The 15,297-nt window shown below is 34.9% G+C and overlaps 1 protein-coding gene across 5 annotated transcripts in view; it reads right to left on the bottom strand.

Annotated features, from left to right (window-relative positions):
- Positions 1 to 3,888: 3,888 nt before the first annotated feature.
- Positions 3,889 to 15,297, bottom strand: part of LOC104598222 (Rhodanese/Cell cycle control phosphatase superfamily protein) — a 63,101-nt gene continuing 51,692 nt past the window's right edge. For 4 of the 5 annotated variants that reach the window (XM_010260147.3, XM_010260153.3, XM_010260151.3 and 1 more), the window contains 3 exons: positions 13,764 to 13,822; positions 4,314 to 4,605; positions 3,889 to 4,172 (listed from right to left, as the gene is read on the bottom strand). In XM_010260147.3, coding sequence (XP_010258449.1) covers positions 4,371 to 4,605; positions 13,764 to 13,822 — 294 coding nt within the window. In that variant the 3' untranslated portion in view covers positions 3,889 to 4,172; positions 4,314 to 4,370. Of the gene's footprint in view, positions 4,191 to 4,313; positions 4,606 to 13,763; positions 13,823 to 15,297 lie in introns of all 5 variants that reach the window. The other variant, XM_010260148.3, reaches the window with a different exon arrangement.

The following is a 15,297-nucleotide window of genomic DNA, read 5'->3' as shown; positions in this document are numbered from 1 at the left end:
GTCACATAGTGCAAATATATAAAAATAGTACTATTTGGCATTCATTATCAATAAAAATAAACATAATATGAAACAAAAATAAAATTTATCATCAAAGAAATTTAATTATAACATTGAAGTCCAATAAAAACATATTTGCATGATAAAAACATGTACAATTTCAAAAAAAAAAAAAAGTTTCTATGACTTACTTGTCGATGATGGCACAAAGCTTAAGGTAGACAAAAAACTATATAATAGAAAAAAAGCAAAAAAAAACGTAAAAATATATATTTAATGGTCATTAATGTATAAATGCATGTTATGCACATTTGTTGAAAATTTTGTGTATTATTGTATATTTTATTGCAAGTATAAATTTTTTTGTCAAAATATCTATGATATTCAGCAAATTCTACATTAATTATAAACTTAGCATTTTTCAACAAATTCTATCCAAATGTTTATGATAAGTACCATTAATCTTAAGTAAATATCAGTAATTTTCATTATTTATTAATTCTAAATTATTTCTTTAAGCATTGACTAATAATTATTTTTGTAATTAACATTAATGATGAGTAAATATATAATTAATGATATTTATTTGAGTAATAATTTCAGTAATGATATCAATAAATAAATAAATTTATCTGAATAAATTAATTTTCAAAAATATGTGTATTTATAAATAATTAATTACTAAAAATATCAAAATAAATTGATATTTTAATTATTTTAATTTTTTATCAACAGTATAATTTCATTAGAAATATTAAGAATTAAAAGATAGTGAGAGGTAAACTATTTTAACTCTCTACAAACAAAAACACTATTACAGTTGAGCACAAAACAATTGGTTCCTCCCCACCCCTTGTTTTACTAAAACATCAGCAAAACCATTTGCTACCCTTTTAACCCAACTGAATTGTACTTCCATATCTTGAATCATCCACTTGAAAATCTTTTTTTCATTATTAAACATCCAGAATCCTTTATCATCCTTTTGCAGCCAATCCAAAACCAGCTTTGAATCACCTTCTACAATCAGCTTTCTGGCATTCAAATCTTTTGCCTTTTGCAGACCTTCCATAACTGCCATAACCTCGTCCTCTTTTCTTTTGGAAGTTTCCGCCCTTGTTACGATAGTGAAATGGGAGGCAGGGTGACATGGCCAGAGGCTAAGAGGCCGATGATGAGGCAAAATGAGGGACCTAGGTAGGGTGAAAGCAAACCTGTACTGAACTGGATATGTTGTATTTATTTTTCATTATTTAAAAATTAAATTTAAATTCAATTCAAATTAATAACTTTTACTTTTATTAAATGTTAATTTTTTAATAAATTGTTGTTGATGCATAATTTAAGTTATTATATTATGCTAAGTTTATTATTGTTTAAAATTTTTAATAATGCTAGAATTTTTATTATAAATTAAGTATAATATTATTGTAATTAATTTTAACAATTTTTATTGTTAAAATTAAAAAATAGTAACTTATTTTGAATTTTCTATTATGTTAATCATTTTTAAATTGAAATTAAATTTTATTAATTTATAATTATAAAATTATTATAATTAATTAATAAATTTTATAATGGAAACATGAAAAGATTATTTATAATTATAATAATATTTTTAACTAATTATTTAAATTTTATTACTTTAGTTTTATTATTTGTTTTATTATATTATTTATTTTTCTCTTATTAGTATTTTAAATATTTTTTACTCATCGTATTTCAATGTTTAAGTTTTAACTTAATTTTTTTTAGGTTTGGACTTAAATATTAATATTTTAATACATTGATGAAAAATTAAATGCATGTATAATTAGAAGGTAGAGAGAGAGAGATATAGGAGTGGAAAAGAGGTGTTAGAATTGGATTGTTCATTGTGAGATAGATTAAGAGATGTTTTAGGAGGAAATTTTAGGTGGGAGAGGTAGTTTAGGAGAAATGTTAAGAGATGAGATTATTTAGGTTATTGGGAACGTGTAAAAGAAAATGATATATATATAGATATATATATCAAGGCTTCACTCGTTTTACATTATTCAGATAAGGCATTTTTCCAGACAAGTGATTCTTGGGAAAATGTTACCGAGATAATCACAAATGCATTGTTTGACTTGACCAAGGATTATCCAGATAATGCACGAGAGACAAGGTGACTAACATTTTCGATGGATGAATAATTCCAAAAGAGGTAACCAATACTCTTCGGGAAAAAAAATTACCATGGGCCTCATTATAATAGTGGATAAACACGGGATTATTGTATTTCCATGAGACCCACCTATATATATGTGCATTTATGTATATATATATATATGTATGTATGTATGTATGTATGTATGTATGTATGTATGTATGTATGTATGTATGTATGTATGTATGTATGTATGTATGTATGTATGTATGTATGTATGTATGTATGTATGTATGAATGAATATGTATAATCGGACCCGGCTCAAGTAGGGACAAGATCAGGCTGGGCTCAGGATACCTAAGAGTTAGGCTCAGCCAAACCCAAAAATAAAAAGCCCAAATTCTTAGTCCTGAACCCAAAGCCTATATAAAATGTATGGTGAGATCGATTAGGGCTCAGGGGGCCCGCCCAATTTGCGCCCCTACTTGTCAAAGTCCTCCATACATTTGCAATGATCTCTTTCTGGGGTCATTAAAATCAATATGGATGCCGCTGTTACTCTTTCTAAAACAGAATATTCTTGTATCAGACTTACAAACCCTGAATGATAAATGAAATTGCCTACAGGTTATTTTCTGAAAAAGAAAATATCGAAATGAGCCAATCATTTAATAACACTTAAAAAAGATATTAATGGAGATACAATATTCTCTATCAATGTTTCAAAACTCCGACCAGAACAGATTGGATGGTCGATGGTCCAAAAATTCCTAGCCTCTGTCTAAAGTTGTGAGTTGGGTTGGTCCAGTCTCAAGTTAAGTTCGCCTAATTTGCACTCATATGGACCATCAACCACTAATAACATAGAAAAACAATTTTCTTGTCATTTGCTTTATTTTTTATTCTTTTTTCATCATAATAACTCTTATATATCACACCTATATTTGTTTAATATGATAAATACATAATATTATAGATGAACCCATTTTTTATACTTTCAATAATTATTTGTCTTTTTTAAAATTTCTGTTATTTAATTATGACATCATGGATTGTCCCATTTGACTTAAAAGGATGAACGATTGACCCATTGCTTATTTTGTATTTCATTTTCATCATTAATAAAGTTACTTCTTATTTGTCATACTTATTTTTATTTAATATAATATCTATATAATATTAGGCATATGCCTAAAAATTTTCACAGATTTTGTAATTTTTATATTTTTATTTATTTTTAAATTTTATTATTTAACTATGAGACCATTGGTTGGCCCATTTTGAAGCAAATAGATGAACTACATACTCCCACCTGAATAGGACACTTTAGCTTTCATGTTAGTCTTGAACATAGGTTTTATATTAGTAAAATTATTGAATATAAGATTTAATTATTAGGGTTTATTGGAGAGAAACGAAAACAACTGAAATAAAGGATTTAAAGAAAGACAATTAGAGTTAACACCTTAATAAAAAGGGAATTGGATGAAGTGAAAAGTAATAGTACTTCAAAAGTTTAAATTACATTTTCTGCTGTCAAAGTCGGAGATGGACCAAATTCAAAAGTTTGGGTGTTTTAATTAAAAAAAAAAGCTCTACATAGCTCATTTATTTAATATTGCTTAAATATAGGATTTAATGAGGGAATGGGAATTAATACATTAAATATAGGGCTTAATGAGAGAGAATAGGGTGAATTTAATAAAAATAGTAGTTCAAAAATACGAGTATTTTAGTTAAAACAAAAGGCCCCATGAAACCAAAAAAATATCATCATGATATGACTCTTAAATTGCCTTTCAATACTCTGTTTCTGATACATTGAATTTTGGTCTGCAGTCAAACAGTCTTTGAGCTGATTCTTAAGTCAGGGAAAACATTTGTTTTCTTCAAATTTCTTTTGGATTAAGATGGATAATCCCCAAATATGTAACAATATCAGTGACTTTTAATAGTTACAATAAATAAATTCAAAATTCCATGCTGATAAACGACTTTCATTGGTAACTCCCTGAAGTTGGTCCTCCCAATAGACTTCACCTGCATTTTAACCAAATCCTGTAAGAAAGTCAGATGGTTATAGGGGTAACTTATTGTAATTATTTACTAACAAGATTAGTAACAGTAAAATTGTGGATGAAAAACTCCACATGACTAATTGACAAATTGAACATAACTCACCCATGTATTGCATTGTGAATCTTAAAATCATAATTATACAAGAACAGAATCACAAATTTATGCTTCAGAAAGATCTACATTCTCATTCATGGGGGGTGTTGCTTCACGAGATGAATCCTGAACTTCCCCAGCATCAGATGGTTGGGATTCATGTTTTGCTGCTGCCTGTAGGACCCGATCTTGAACAGCTGATGATGAAGGTGATGTTGGCAGGCCAATGCGATTTGGTTCTAATTTGCCAGTAGCCCATGAAAATGCCTGAACACCTAGTCTAACAGGAGCGAGCAAGAGTCTGGAAGACCACAGTCAAAACAATAAAAAACAGGACTAATCAACATGTCATCATCACCAGGCAATCTTGCAAATGTGGTTATAGATGTGAAAAACAGTTATCAGATATGACTCAAACACAATCAGATCCAAGATTTTATGTTGTCCAGAGAACATCCTCAGTTTTCCCCACTTTAAATTAATGAAATTGAGAAAAATAAAACAAGCAACAAATATGACAAAAATATATCATCAACCAAAAGAAAATAACAATAAAACAGAAATGAAAAAACTATCACTCTAGTCAGTATATTAAAAACATACACGTAGAAATTCACTGCCTCCAAGAAAGTATGAAATTGTATACAACTGGGCATAGTAGAAAACCATAGAATATAAATATGGCATGATGAAACCAAAGAAGAGAGTCTAAATTTGGTTATTTTCTTGGTATGACATAGAGAGAAAATAATGATGGACATATAATACTTGGACTCAGTTGTTGTAGCAGTACAAAGCTCACACCCATTTATCCTCACCATTCAGTGCCTCGGTACCTCCCTAACCCCCAAAATATTTAGACACCATTCATAACATTCCAACCCAGATTCAAAGATGGCAATGTGTCTGTATGACTACTTAGATGAAATATTAGAATGTTATAGGTACATGTAATTCAACAACCACATGTATATTTGCTAATCTTTTTTATCTGAGATTTAATCAATTAACTAGATAGGTAAAAGTCATACCCGACGATTTCTATATATTATCAATAGAATATGACTTCCCAGAGATCTCAAAAATTTCCTATAGAATAAACGTCCCTTTCAGAGAAAAGGTTTTCAGCACCATTTCTCATATAGTAATGAACAACTTTTCTTAAACGCAGGTAAATTCTCTTCAGACATCAAGTGGCCACTTAGGTGTGTCCAGTTGGTATGATTTCTATGTAATACCCATCAAGGTACATGTACATAATTGATTAAACCATGGGCTGTTTCTATAGTAAAGATGTAGGTAGAGATAATAAACATCATAACCAATTAAGTGCTCACAATCAATAAAGAAAAAATACATAAATAAATAAATACCAGCCCACTAATAAAAATGAGACAGATTAGCATCATGATAAAAATACAAAAACTCCTAAAATCAGAATGGTAGATGGGTCAGATCCTGAATTCAATCAGATTAATTTTTTTCTGCCTTTTTGATAAGCTATATCCAAACATATAAATTGAAACAAGAAAAAAGGGGAGCAAACCATCCCAGCTAAGGATGTCATGTTCCTGAATATAAGACACCAGTACAACATTTGCATATTATGGTATTATACATCAGATGACTCCTGACGTATTACTGCCCGCTTCCCAGTGATTACAAAAGGATGAGAACATAAACCCCTGGAATTGAACAAGAATGGAGGACCAAAAGAATATAATTCTTTGTTCTTGCTAACAGCCTTTCTACTGATAATATGTAGTTTTTGTTTCTATAATTTATTAGCAGCAAAGATATATTTTGCCATTTTGATTTTGTACAATTAGCAATACTGCAAGCCCCAGAAGAAATATATATGAATTTGGTACCTTCACTAACATAAGTGAATGAATGAATATCAGGTGTGATGCAACTCCCTAAGAGTGATTCATTTATGCAGGCATGAAAGCACAGAAAGAATCCATGGAGAAATCTTTTCTCTCTCGATTTCTTACCCAGTGGAAATTTTGTAGGTTCTGGTAATTCCTAATTTTGGTCAACTCGAGTCTTTTGATAGTTATCTTATAATTTGTTAGTATCTCAGAGTAGGGTTAGTCATTGGATCAATTTAATTTATAGTCATTCTTTAGAATTTTGAAGAGTTTAAGATGGAACCATCCAACTTTTTATTTAAGCCTGTTGAGTTGGGCCTAGTTTTTTATTCTTATTTTAAGCTATTTATTTAGGAAGTTGTTGGGCTTTAGGCCCATTAGTTTATGTTTTTAAGTTGTGACTGTTCAGCTACATTAGTAGCCACCCTACTAAGGGCATCCTTGTAAAATCTCATCCTTCAAGTTAAGTATAAATATAATGAGGGGTTGGCGGCTAGGATTAATTCAAGAATCCTGGTTGACTTCCTACTCTTTTCTCCCTCTCTTTTCTTCTCTACTACTGAAATCTTTATCTTCCTCCCCTTTTCCTTTCACAAGAAATTCAACTAAATCTACAATCAGTGATTTCTACTTGGTATCAGAGCAGGCCGAAGGTTCCTTGAGTTGTTTCCTCTTGTAGCCCTAGATCGGCTGACTGCATGGTGATTTAAGAGGCTAATCGAACCTCTCAAGTAAGCCCAGTTGTTGGATTTTTTGGTGGATCTGTGTGCCCTGTAGATGGTCTAGGGTTTCTCATCAAAATCAGGAAAAACTAGAGAAAGGGGAAGAGTCCTATTTCTGTTGGACTCTTCAATTTTGACCTAGGAAGTGGCGCCCTAATTTTTTAGGGTTTCTTGGAGTTTTCTATAAGGGGTGGCTCAAGTCCTGCCTGATTTGGAGGCTTCTAGAGAGAGCGGCTGCCTCTTCTCTCTCTTCTCCCGTCCCACAGAAAAGGAATCTTTTGTGGGAAGACAGTCTAGGACAGCAGAAAGGTGTTGTTGGTTCCAGAAATGTTTCGTTTGATCTTGTTACATATTTCAGTTATTTTCTTTACATTTTTTGAGAAGCATGGAGGGTCACGGAGTTGAAAATAAGCCCGGTAGTGAAATGGGACCAGTGGGAGGAGGTGTTGGAGATCTTTTCGGGACTAGGACCATTACTACAGTTAGGTTGGATGGTGCAAATTACTTAGAATGGTCACAATTTGCAAAGATGGCCATTGGTGCTCGTAGGAAATTAGGGTATATCACTGGTGAGGAAGTGAAACCCGAAACTAGCAACTCCCGGTGGGTACAGGAGAATTATATGGTGATGACTTGGTCGTGTAATTCCATGTTGCCCCATATAGGTAAAAATTTTTTATGGGCAAATACAACTAAGGAAATATGGGATGGGGTTGCAGAAACCTATTCACAGAGGGAGAATGTTGCTAGGCCTTATCAATTGAGAAATCAGATTATTTCTACAAAGTAGGGAGATAGACCTGTTGTAGCCTATTTTTCAGCCCTTAAAACCCTGTGGCAGGAGATTGACCATTTAGAGACATTTGCTTGGGAAACCACCAAGGATGCAACTAACTACCTATCAGAAACATCTAGAGAAGTATAGGGTGTTTGAATTTCTTGTTGGCCTTAATCCTGAGTATGAGATTGCAAGACAACATCTTCTTTCCAGGGACAGTGTTACCCTCTCCTAGGCATATGCCTTTATGTCAGGGGAGGAGAGCAGGAGAGATGTGATGATGAAAAATCCTGTCTCTAATCAGTCTGCCATGGTGAGTACTGTGAAACCTAAACAAAGTGGAGATCGGGGTGGCAGTGAAATCAAGAAGGAAGATAAAAGAGATTTGATCTGTGACTACTATAAGAAGCCTAAACACACAAGAGATACTTGCTGGAAGCTTCACCCACATCTTGTGCCAACTAGACTGAAAAATAAGAAGGGAAATGTACACATGGCAGTTACTGGTGACATTCCGGCCCCTCCTACTACAGCTACTCTAGAGTCTGTTGTAGCTACTGCAGTAAGGGCCGAACTTGAGAGGTATGGGCAACTTTTGAACCAGCGGGATACAGCCAATTCCAGTTCAGCAGCAAGCGGACAACAAGGTACAGGTGGCACTGGTGAAGTCCACTATACTGCCTTTGCTCACACAGGTAGTTCACACGTCACTGCAAATTATGTTTCTACTTCAGGTAAGGAGGGACCTCCTTGGATTATAGATTCTGGAGCCTCAGAGCACATGACCCATAGGTCTACTATTTTTTCTTCTTACCAGCTCTGTTCTGGCAGAGATAGGGTCTCCACAACTGATGGATCCCATGTTCCTATTGCTGGGAAGGGATCTGTCAAGATTAGTGATTCTATTTCTCTACCCTCAGTCCTTCATGTTCCTAGATTGAGCACTAATTTGTTATCTGTTAGTAGTTTGATTAAGAACCTGAACTGCTCAGTAATTTTTTCTCCTGGTCATTGTATTTTGCAGGATCTGGATTCAAAGAGGACGATTGGGAGTGGTCGTGAAGTGAATGGGATCTACCTCCTAGATGTTCTTCCTCCTCATCAGAGTCATCATGTCAGTAGGGATAGTGAGTTAAGGTCTGTGGGTCAAATTATGCTTTGGCATATTCGTTTGGGCCATTTACCTTTTTCTTCTTTGAGTCTTTTGTTTCCAAAACTTTTTGAGTCTGTTAGTTTGTTGAGTCTGGAGTGTGAAGGTTGTCGACTTGGAAAGCATTGTAGGCATTCATTTAAACCTAGTAATAAAAGGTGTTCTTCTTCTTTTGATGTTATTCATTCGGATGTGTGGGAACCTTTCCATGTTCCTTCTATGGAAAGCTATCGATATTTTCTCTTATTTGTGGATGATTTCTCACGATACTCTTGGATTTACCTTATGAGATCCCACAATGAAGTACCATCCTTGGTGAGGCAATTTCATCAGATGGTGCTAACACAGTTTGGAACAAGAATAAAGGTGTTCAGATCAGACAATGCCAGGGAATATTTTGAAAAACACCTTGCTTCATATCTGTTAGAATATGGTGTTGTCCATCAAAGCAGTTGTCCTTACAGTCCACAGCAGAATGGTGTTGCAGAAAGGAAGAACAGACACATTGTTGAAATTGCAAGAAGCATGATGAGCACATCTATAGTTCCAGTTCGGTTTTGGGGTGATGCAGTTCTCACAGCAGTATATCTAATTAACAGGGTGCCCTCTCGTATACTTGGATTCAACACCCCATTCAGTCTCCTTTTTCCTGAGGGGGAGATGTTTCATATTCCTCTCAGGGTGTTTGGGTGTGTCTGCTTTGCACATGTCCTTGGTCCTCACTACTCAAAGCTTGATCCCAAGGCAAAGAAGTGTGTCTTCCTTGGATATGCAGAAAATCAGAAAGGGTATTGTTGTTATGATCCAGTCTCTAGGAGCCGGTATGTTACCATGGATGTCACTTTTTTTGAATCCACATACATCTTTTCCAAGAATCCTTCTCAGGGGGAGTGCTTTGGGGAAGTGAGTCAGCAGTCTATTCCTCTCCCAATTCCAATCCCTGTGTCTACTCTTGTGCTTGACCATCCTGTGTCTACTCCTGTGCTTGACCATCTTGTGTCACCTACCTTACCACCTCCTTTGCATCTTGCTTCTCAGCATTACTTACGACAGAGACTTCACAAGGAGGTTGATTCCACTACAGTAGAACTCACATCACTTCCTGTCGATTCCTTGGAGACTCCAGATTCGGTTGACATGGATTCAGGTATTCCACTTGGTCCCGCTACTGTTTTAGTTCCCATTGATTCTACTAACCCTGTTACAGATACCTTGATCTTCCTATTGCTCTCAAAAAAGGGAAGAGAAAGTGTACTGCTCATTGTATTTCACAATACTTATCCTACAATGGACTTTCTCCTTCCTACCGTGTTTTTCTTTCCTCCCTTGACTTAGTGTCTATACCCAAGGGTGTCAGTGAGGCTCTCTCCAAACCTGAGTGGAAGACAGCTATGCAGGAAGAGATGGCAGCTTTGATTAAGAATCAGACATGGGACATTGTGGATCTACCAGAAGGCAAGGAGACAGTTGGATGCAGATGGGTTTACATGGTAAAATATAAGGCAGATGGAAGTATAGAAAGGTACAAGGAAAGACTTGTTGCAAAAGGGTACACACAGACCTATGGTGTTGATTACTTAGAGACCTTTGCACCAGTTGCAAAGATGACCTTTGTTCGGATACTTCTTTCTCTTGCTGCCTCAAACTCTTGGCCCTTGTTTCAACTTGATGTGAAGAATGCTTTCCTAAATGGGGATCTGCAAGAGGAAGTGTATATGAATCTTCCTGCTAGCTTTTACAGTGATACTGAAAAGGGAAAGGTATGCAGGCTTAAGAAGTCACTTTATGGCTTGAAACAATCTCCCAGAGCATGGTTTAACAGATTCAGAAAGGCCTTGATTGCTTTTGGATACACTCAGACTCAATCCGATCATACCTTGTTTGTGAAGAGAAGGGGATCTTTGGTGTCATTCCTAATTGTTTATGTGGATGATATTGTTGTCACGGGGAATGACCTAAGTGATATTGATTGTCTAAAAAGGAATCTACATAAAGAATTTAAAATTAAAGATCTTGGAGAACTGAGATACTTCCTAGGCATTGAAGTTGCAAGATCAAAACATGGAATTTTTATCTCTCAAAGGAAGTATGTCTTGGATCCTCTTCAAGAGACAGGGAAGCTTGGAACAAAGGCAATCAGTACCCCTATTGATCAAAACCATAGAATCAATGCATCAGAAGGTGAACCAGTAAAGGACATTGGGAGATATCAGAGACTTGTGGGTCAGTTGCTATACTTGTGTATGACAAGACCAGACATTTCCTATGCAGTAAGTGTGGTAAGTCAATACATGCATGCTCCACGAGTCCAGCATTGGGAGGCAGTTGACAGGATTCTTGCTTATCTGAAGGGACACCCGGGCAGAGGCATATTGTTTACTGATCATGGACAGTTGAAACTAGAGGCTTATACAGATGCAAATTGGGCAGGATGCCTTGATGACAGGAGATCAACTTTAGGAGTGTGCACCCTTGTCGGGGGTAACCTTGTCTCTTGAAAGAGTAAGAAACAAACAGTGGTGGCAAGATCAAGTGCTAAAGTTGAATACAGGGCCATGGCACATGGAGTTTCAGAACTTCTCTGGATCCGTTCCCTATTAGAAGAAATTAGTGTACAGGCGGAAGAACCTATGATGTTATACTGTGATAACCAGGCAGCAACTAACATTGCCCATAACCCAGTCCAGCATGACCGAACTAAGCACATTGAAGTGGATAGACATTTTATCAGAGAAAGAGTAACTTCTGGAAAAGTTTGTCTTCCATACATTGCTTCTGATCTACAGCTCGCGGATGTTCTCACAAAAGGTGTTGCATAGAACAAGCTGGAGCATGATCTACGCAAGTTGGGAATGTATGAAATTTACTCCCAACTTCAGGGGGAGTGTTGAGTTGGGCCTAGTTGTTTTTTATTCTTATTTTAAGCTATTTATTTAGGAAGTTGTTGGGCTTTAGGCCCATTAGTTTATGTTTTTAAGTTGTGACTGTTCAGCTACATTAGTAGCCGCCCTACTAAGGGCATCCTTGTAATATCTCATCCTTTAAGTTAAGTATAAATATAATGAGGGATTGGCGGCTAGGGTTAATTCAAGAATCCTGGTTGACTTCCTACTCTTTTCTCCCTCTCTTTTTTTCTCTACTACTGAAATCTTTGATCTTCCTCCTCTTTTCCTTTCACAAGAAATTCAACTAAATCTACAATCAGTGATTTCTACTAAGCCAATTTTTTGAGGATAAAAATTTTCTGTTTTACATGATTTTAGTGTCATTAGATGGGTAATGGAGTTAGCTTTCCACCAAGACCAATATCTTGTAAATCCAACATGTTTTGAGGGAGTTATTGACATTTTAGTGATGTGACAAGATTTGGATCTTCGTATTTCTTAGGTTAATTTTGGAGTTTCTTTTGGTTTGTTTAGATGTACTAGGATTAGCAGTATCATTCGATTTTTTTAGGGAGAGTCCTTTGGGTACCTCTATGGATTTGCCTTAGTTTGAAGCAGTTAGAAGTTGTTTTGGGTCAGTTTTTGGGTCTACGTTAGTTTCTAAGAAAAAAATTCAAACCCTTATATTGAGTATAAAATATAAATAGAGCCAATGTAATTGGAATTATAGAGTTGAATGAATAGAATGAAAGTTAAGTTGTTTGCATTTAGAGTTTGATCTTCTTTCTCCCTCTTTTTCTCTCTCTTTGTATCTAACTACAAGAGTGCAGCCTTTCTTTTCCACGTTCTTTATTTCAAATATAAATCTCTTCCTCCCATAATTCAGACCCTTAATTCCCCTTCTCTACACTATGTTCATGACAACGGGAATTTTCTGCTTCCAATCCTACATCATTTTTAGGAAACTTTATGGTGACTCAAGACTCTTATCTCTCTCTATTTGCTTGTTGAAAGATGCTTTTGGTGGTGATTTGAAGCAAAACCTTGGAACAATCTTAGTACATTGGATTGTTTTCCATCACATGAGTAGGTAACTGAATCAAATTTGCAATTTTCTACTAATATGCTATCAAGCCATAGAGAGAGAATTCACTCTTGAAAACTGTCCTTCATGGAAACCTCCAATTTTTTTATTCCAGTTTCTCTCCTAAATTAACCTCTCCTTGAATTACTTCCATCCAAAGATTCCTTTGGAGTAGGTATCTGAATCAAAATTGCAACTTTCTACTAATATGCTATCAAGCCCTAGAGAGAGAATTCACTCTTGAAAACTGTCCATGGAAACCTCCGATTTTTTTATTCCAGTTTCTATCCTCCGATTTTTTTTATTCCAGTTTCTATCCTAAATTAACCTCTCCTTATATTACTTCCATCCAAAGATTCCTTTTCAGCCATTTGCTTAAACTTCATCTAATGTTCAATTTATCTCAATTTTCTCTAAAAAAGTTCTGCATATGCAGGATTTTTAACCCCTTTTTTAATTTAACCAACTCTGTTTTCCCTACATTCAATATTCATCTATAATCCTTCTCTTAATCTGCTGCCTACATCTTCCCTAACCCTGCTTTTATTTTCCTTACCTTTTAAAATAGTCCAAACATACCACTTTTGGGACAAATTTTCCAACTATATGTCAATCAGACTCTGATATTAACTAAATAAAATTGAGATTAGATGTCTTCAATTGGTTCTGAACCTACAACCATGTAGTTTAAAAAATAGTACCCAAACTAATTTTGCCAATATGTTCATTATGCATATACACATAAATATGTGTGGATGGGTATTACCGGATCCTATTTAACCCATCTGGCCAGGGATTCCAAAGCTCTGATAATAATAATAAAAAAAAAAAGATCTACATCTAAGATTTAGAATTTGACTTGATTGGATTCAGATCATGATCCAACCCATTGACGGCCTTATCTATAGAAAATAAAATAAAAAAAAAACTTCCCAAGTATCTTCAACATATGAAATACTAAATTACCTCACATCTTCCTTAAAATCTTCAGAGTCCTCATATGAAGAAAACCGTCGATAGATAGTCTGACAAAGAGTAAAGAAAGTAAGTATAAAGAAGATGGAGATCTGTTGACATTAAAGAGCATCCTATTCTTTATTAAAAATGGAGGATTTATGTTGCCAATAACAATCAATGAGCTGAAGAGGGTGATCAAAGACCCTAGCACATTTACTGACTACAGATAGATCATAAACATTGGTAGGTGTAACTTTGATATTAAAAGCAAAAGAATTCAAAAAAAAAAACAAAAATAAAAGAAAATGAGTTCGTGCTAGTGCACATGATAAGCAATCATTCCATTTAATAGAACAAATTAGAACTAAGAAACAACTAAGAAAGAATACAGTAATGCCAAATGCTAATCTGTGAACACAATTTACATCTTATTTACATATTTTCAATATTATTATAAATTTGATACTTGAAAGGACCATTTCCACCTTCCAATTTGAAGAGGACACTGATATTGGATGAAGGAAGCAATGGACCTCAAGAATTGACAACCAATGGCATAAACACACACATGGCGGACATGCACTGAGGTTGCTTGCACCAAGTCAAATCAGCCTGGTAAGTTTTGGAGATATTTTGTAGGCCATTGACCATAATTTCTGGCAGTGCAGTAGCAGGATTTGCATATAAAGGGCCTCAACATATTGGCATTCTACAGACCAATATCACATTGGTAAACCACGTGTAGACTCAAACCTAACTGGTTCTCACATTTTGAAATGCACATATGATGGGTAGAACCACTTAATGAGAACACAGGACAAAGTATGAGAATGAGCAATTCATGCAAGAAGATGCCAAATCTTATGTCCATATCCATCCCACTCTCAAAATTCCCTGGATAGTTGGGACCAACATTGGATAATAGCCTTAAATGCTGGATAGGACTAACTGGATCCAAGCCCAGACAGGATTAAGTCAAGGACTTAGGTACAGTATACAAGAGGATGGAATTTGGACTTTCAGTTGTCAATGATAACAAGATAAACCCAACATAGTTAGTTACCAATAAGGAAATCCCACCATGGTTACCTGGTTTTGACCTAGACTTGGGCCTAACATTGCTGCCTGATAATATAAACCAGTCAAGCTTAAACTTACCTCAGTTCAAACCATGTGCACACCTAATCACAATTCCTCTCCCTTTATCATGGATCCATATCCTTTGGAAGCTCTTTAGCTCTATCTTTAGATATTGTGATCTCATCCTTCACAATGTGGGAAGCAATTAACTCATGGCCTTCTGGCTCTGTGGGACCTAGGGGTGCTTTTTTATGGTCTTTGGTTCCTTATGTCCTTATGCATATGTTGGACTGTTTGGAAGGAGAAAAATAGAAGAGCTCTCAAAAATGCTCATAGACATTTATCATATCTTTATGCTTTTTTATTAAATGTCTGGACACTTGCTCTTAAAGTGTTTAAGGTTCTAAATTGAAGATAGATAGTACTATCTTTTGGGTTTGGAAGGTGGTATATTGTAAAGCAT

This window comes from Nelumbo nucifera, chromosome 7 (assembly GCF_055504915.1).
Source record: "Nelumbo nucifera cultivar China Antique chromosome 7, China Antique-T2T, whole genome shotgun sequence".
Classification (NCBI taxonomy): Eukaryota; Viridiplantae; Streptophyta; class Magnoliopsida; order Proteales; family Nelumbonaceae; genus Nelumbo; species Nelumbo nucifera.
The sequence above is the reverse complement of the archived record's forward strand: the minus strand, read 5'-3'. Positions and strand labels throughout refer to the sequence as shown.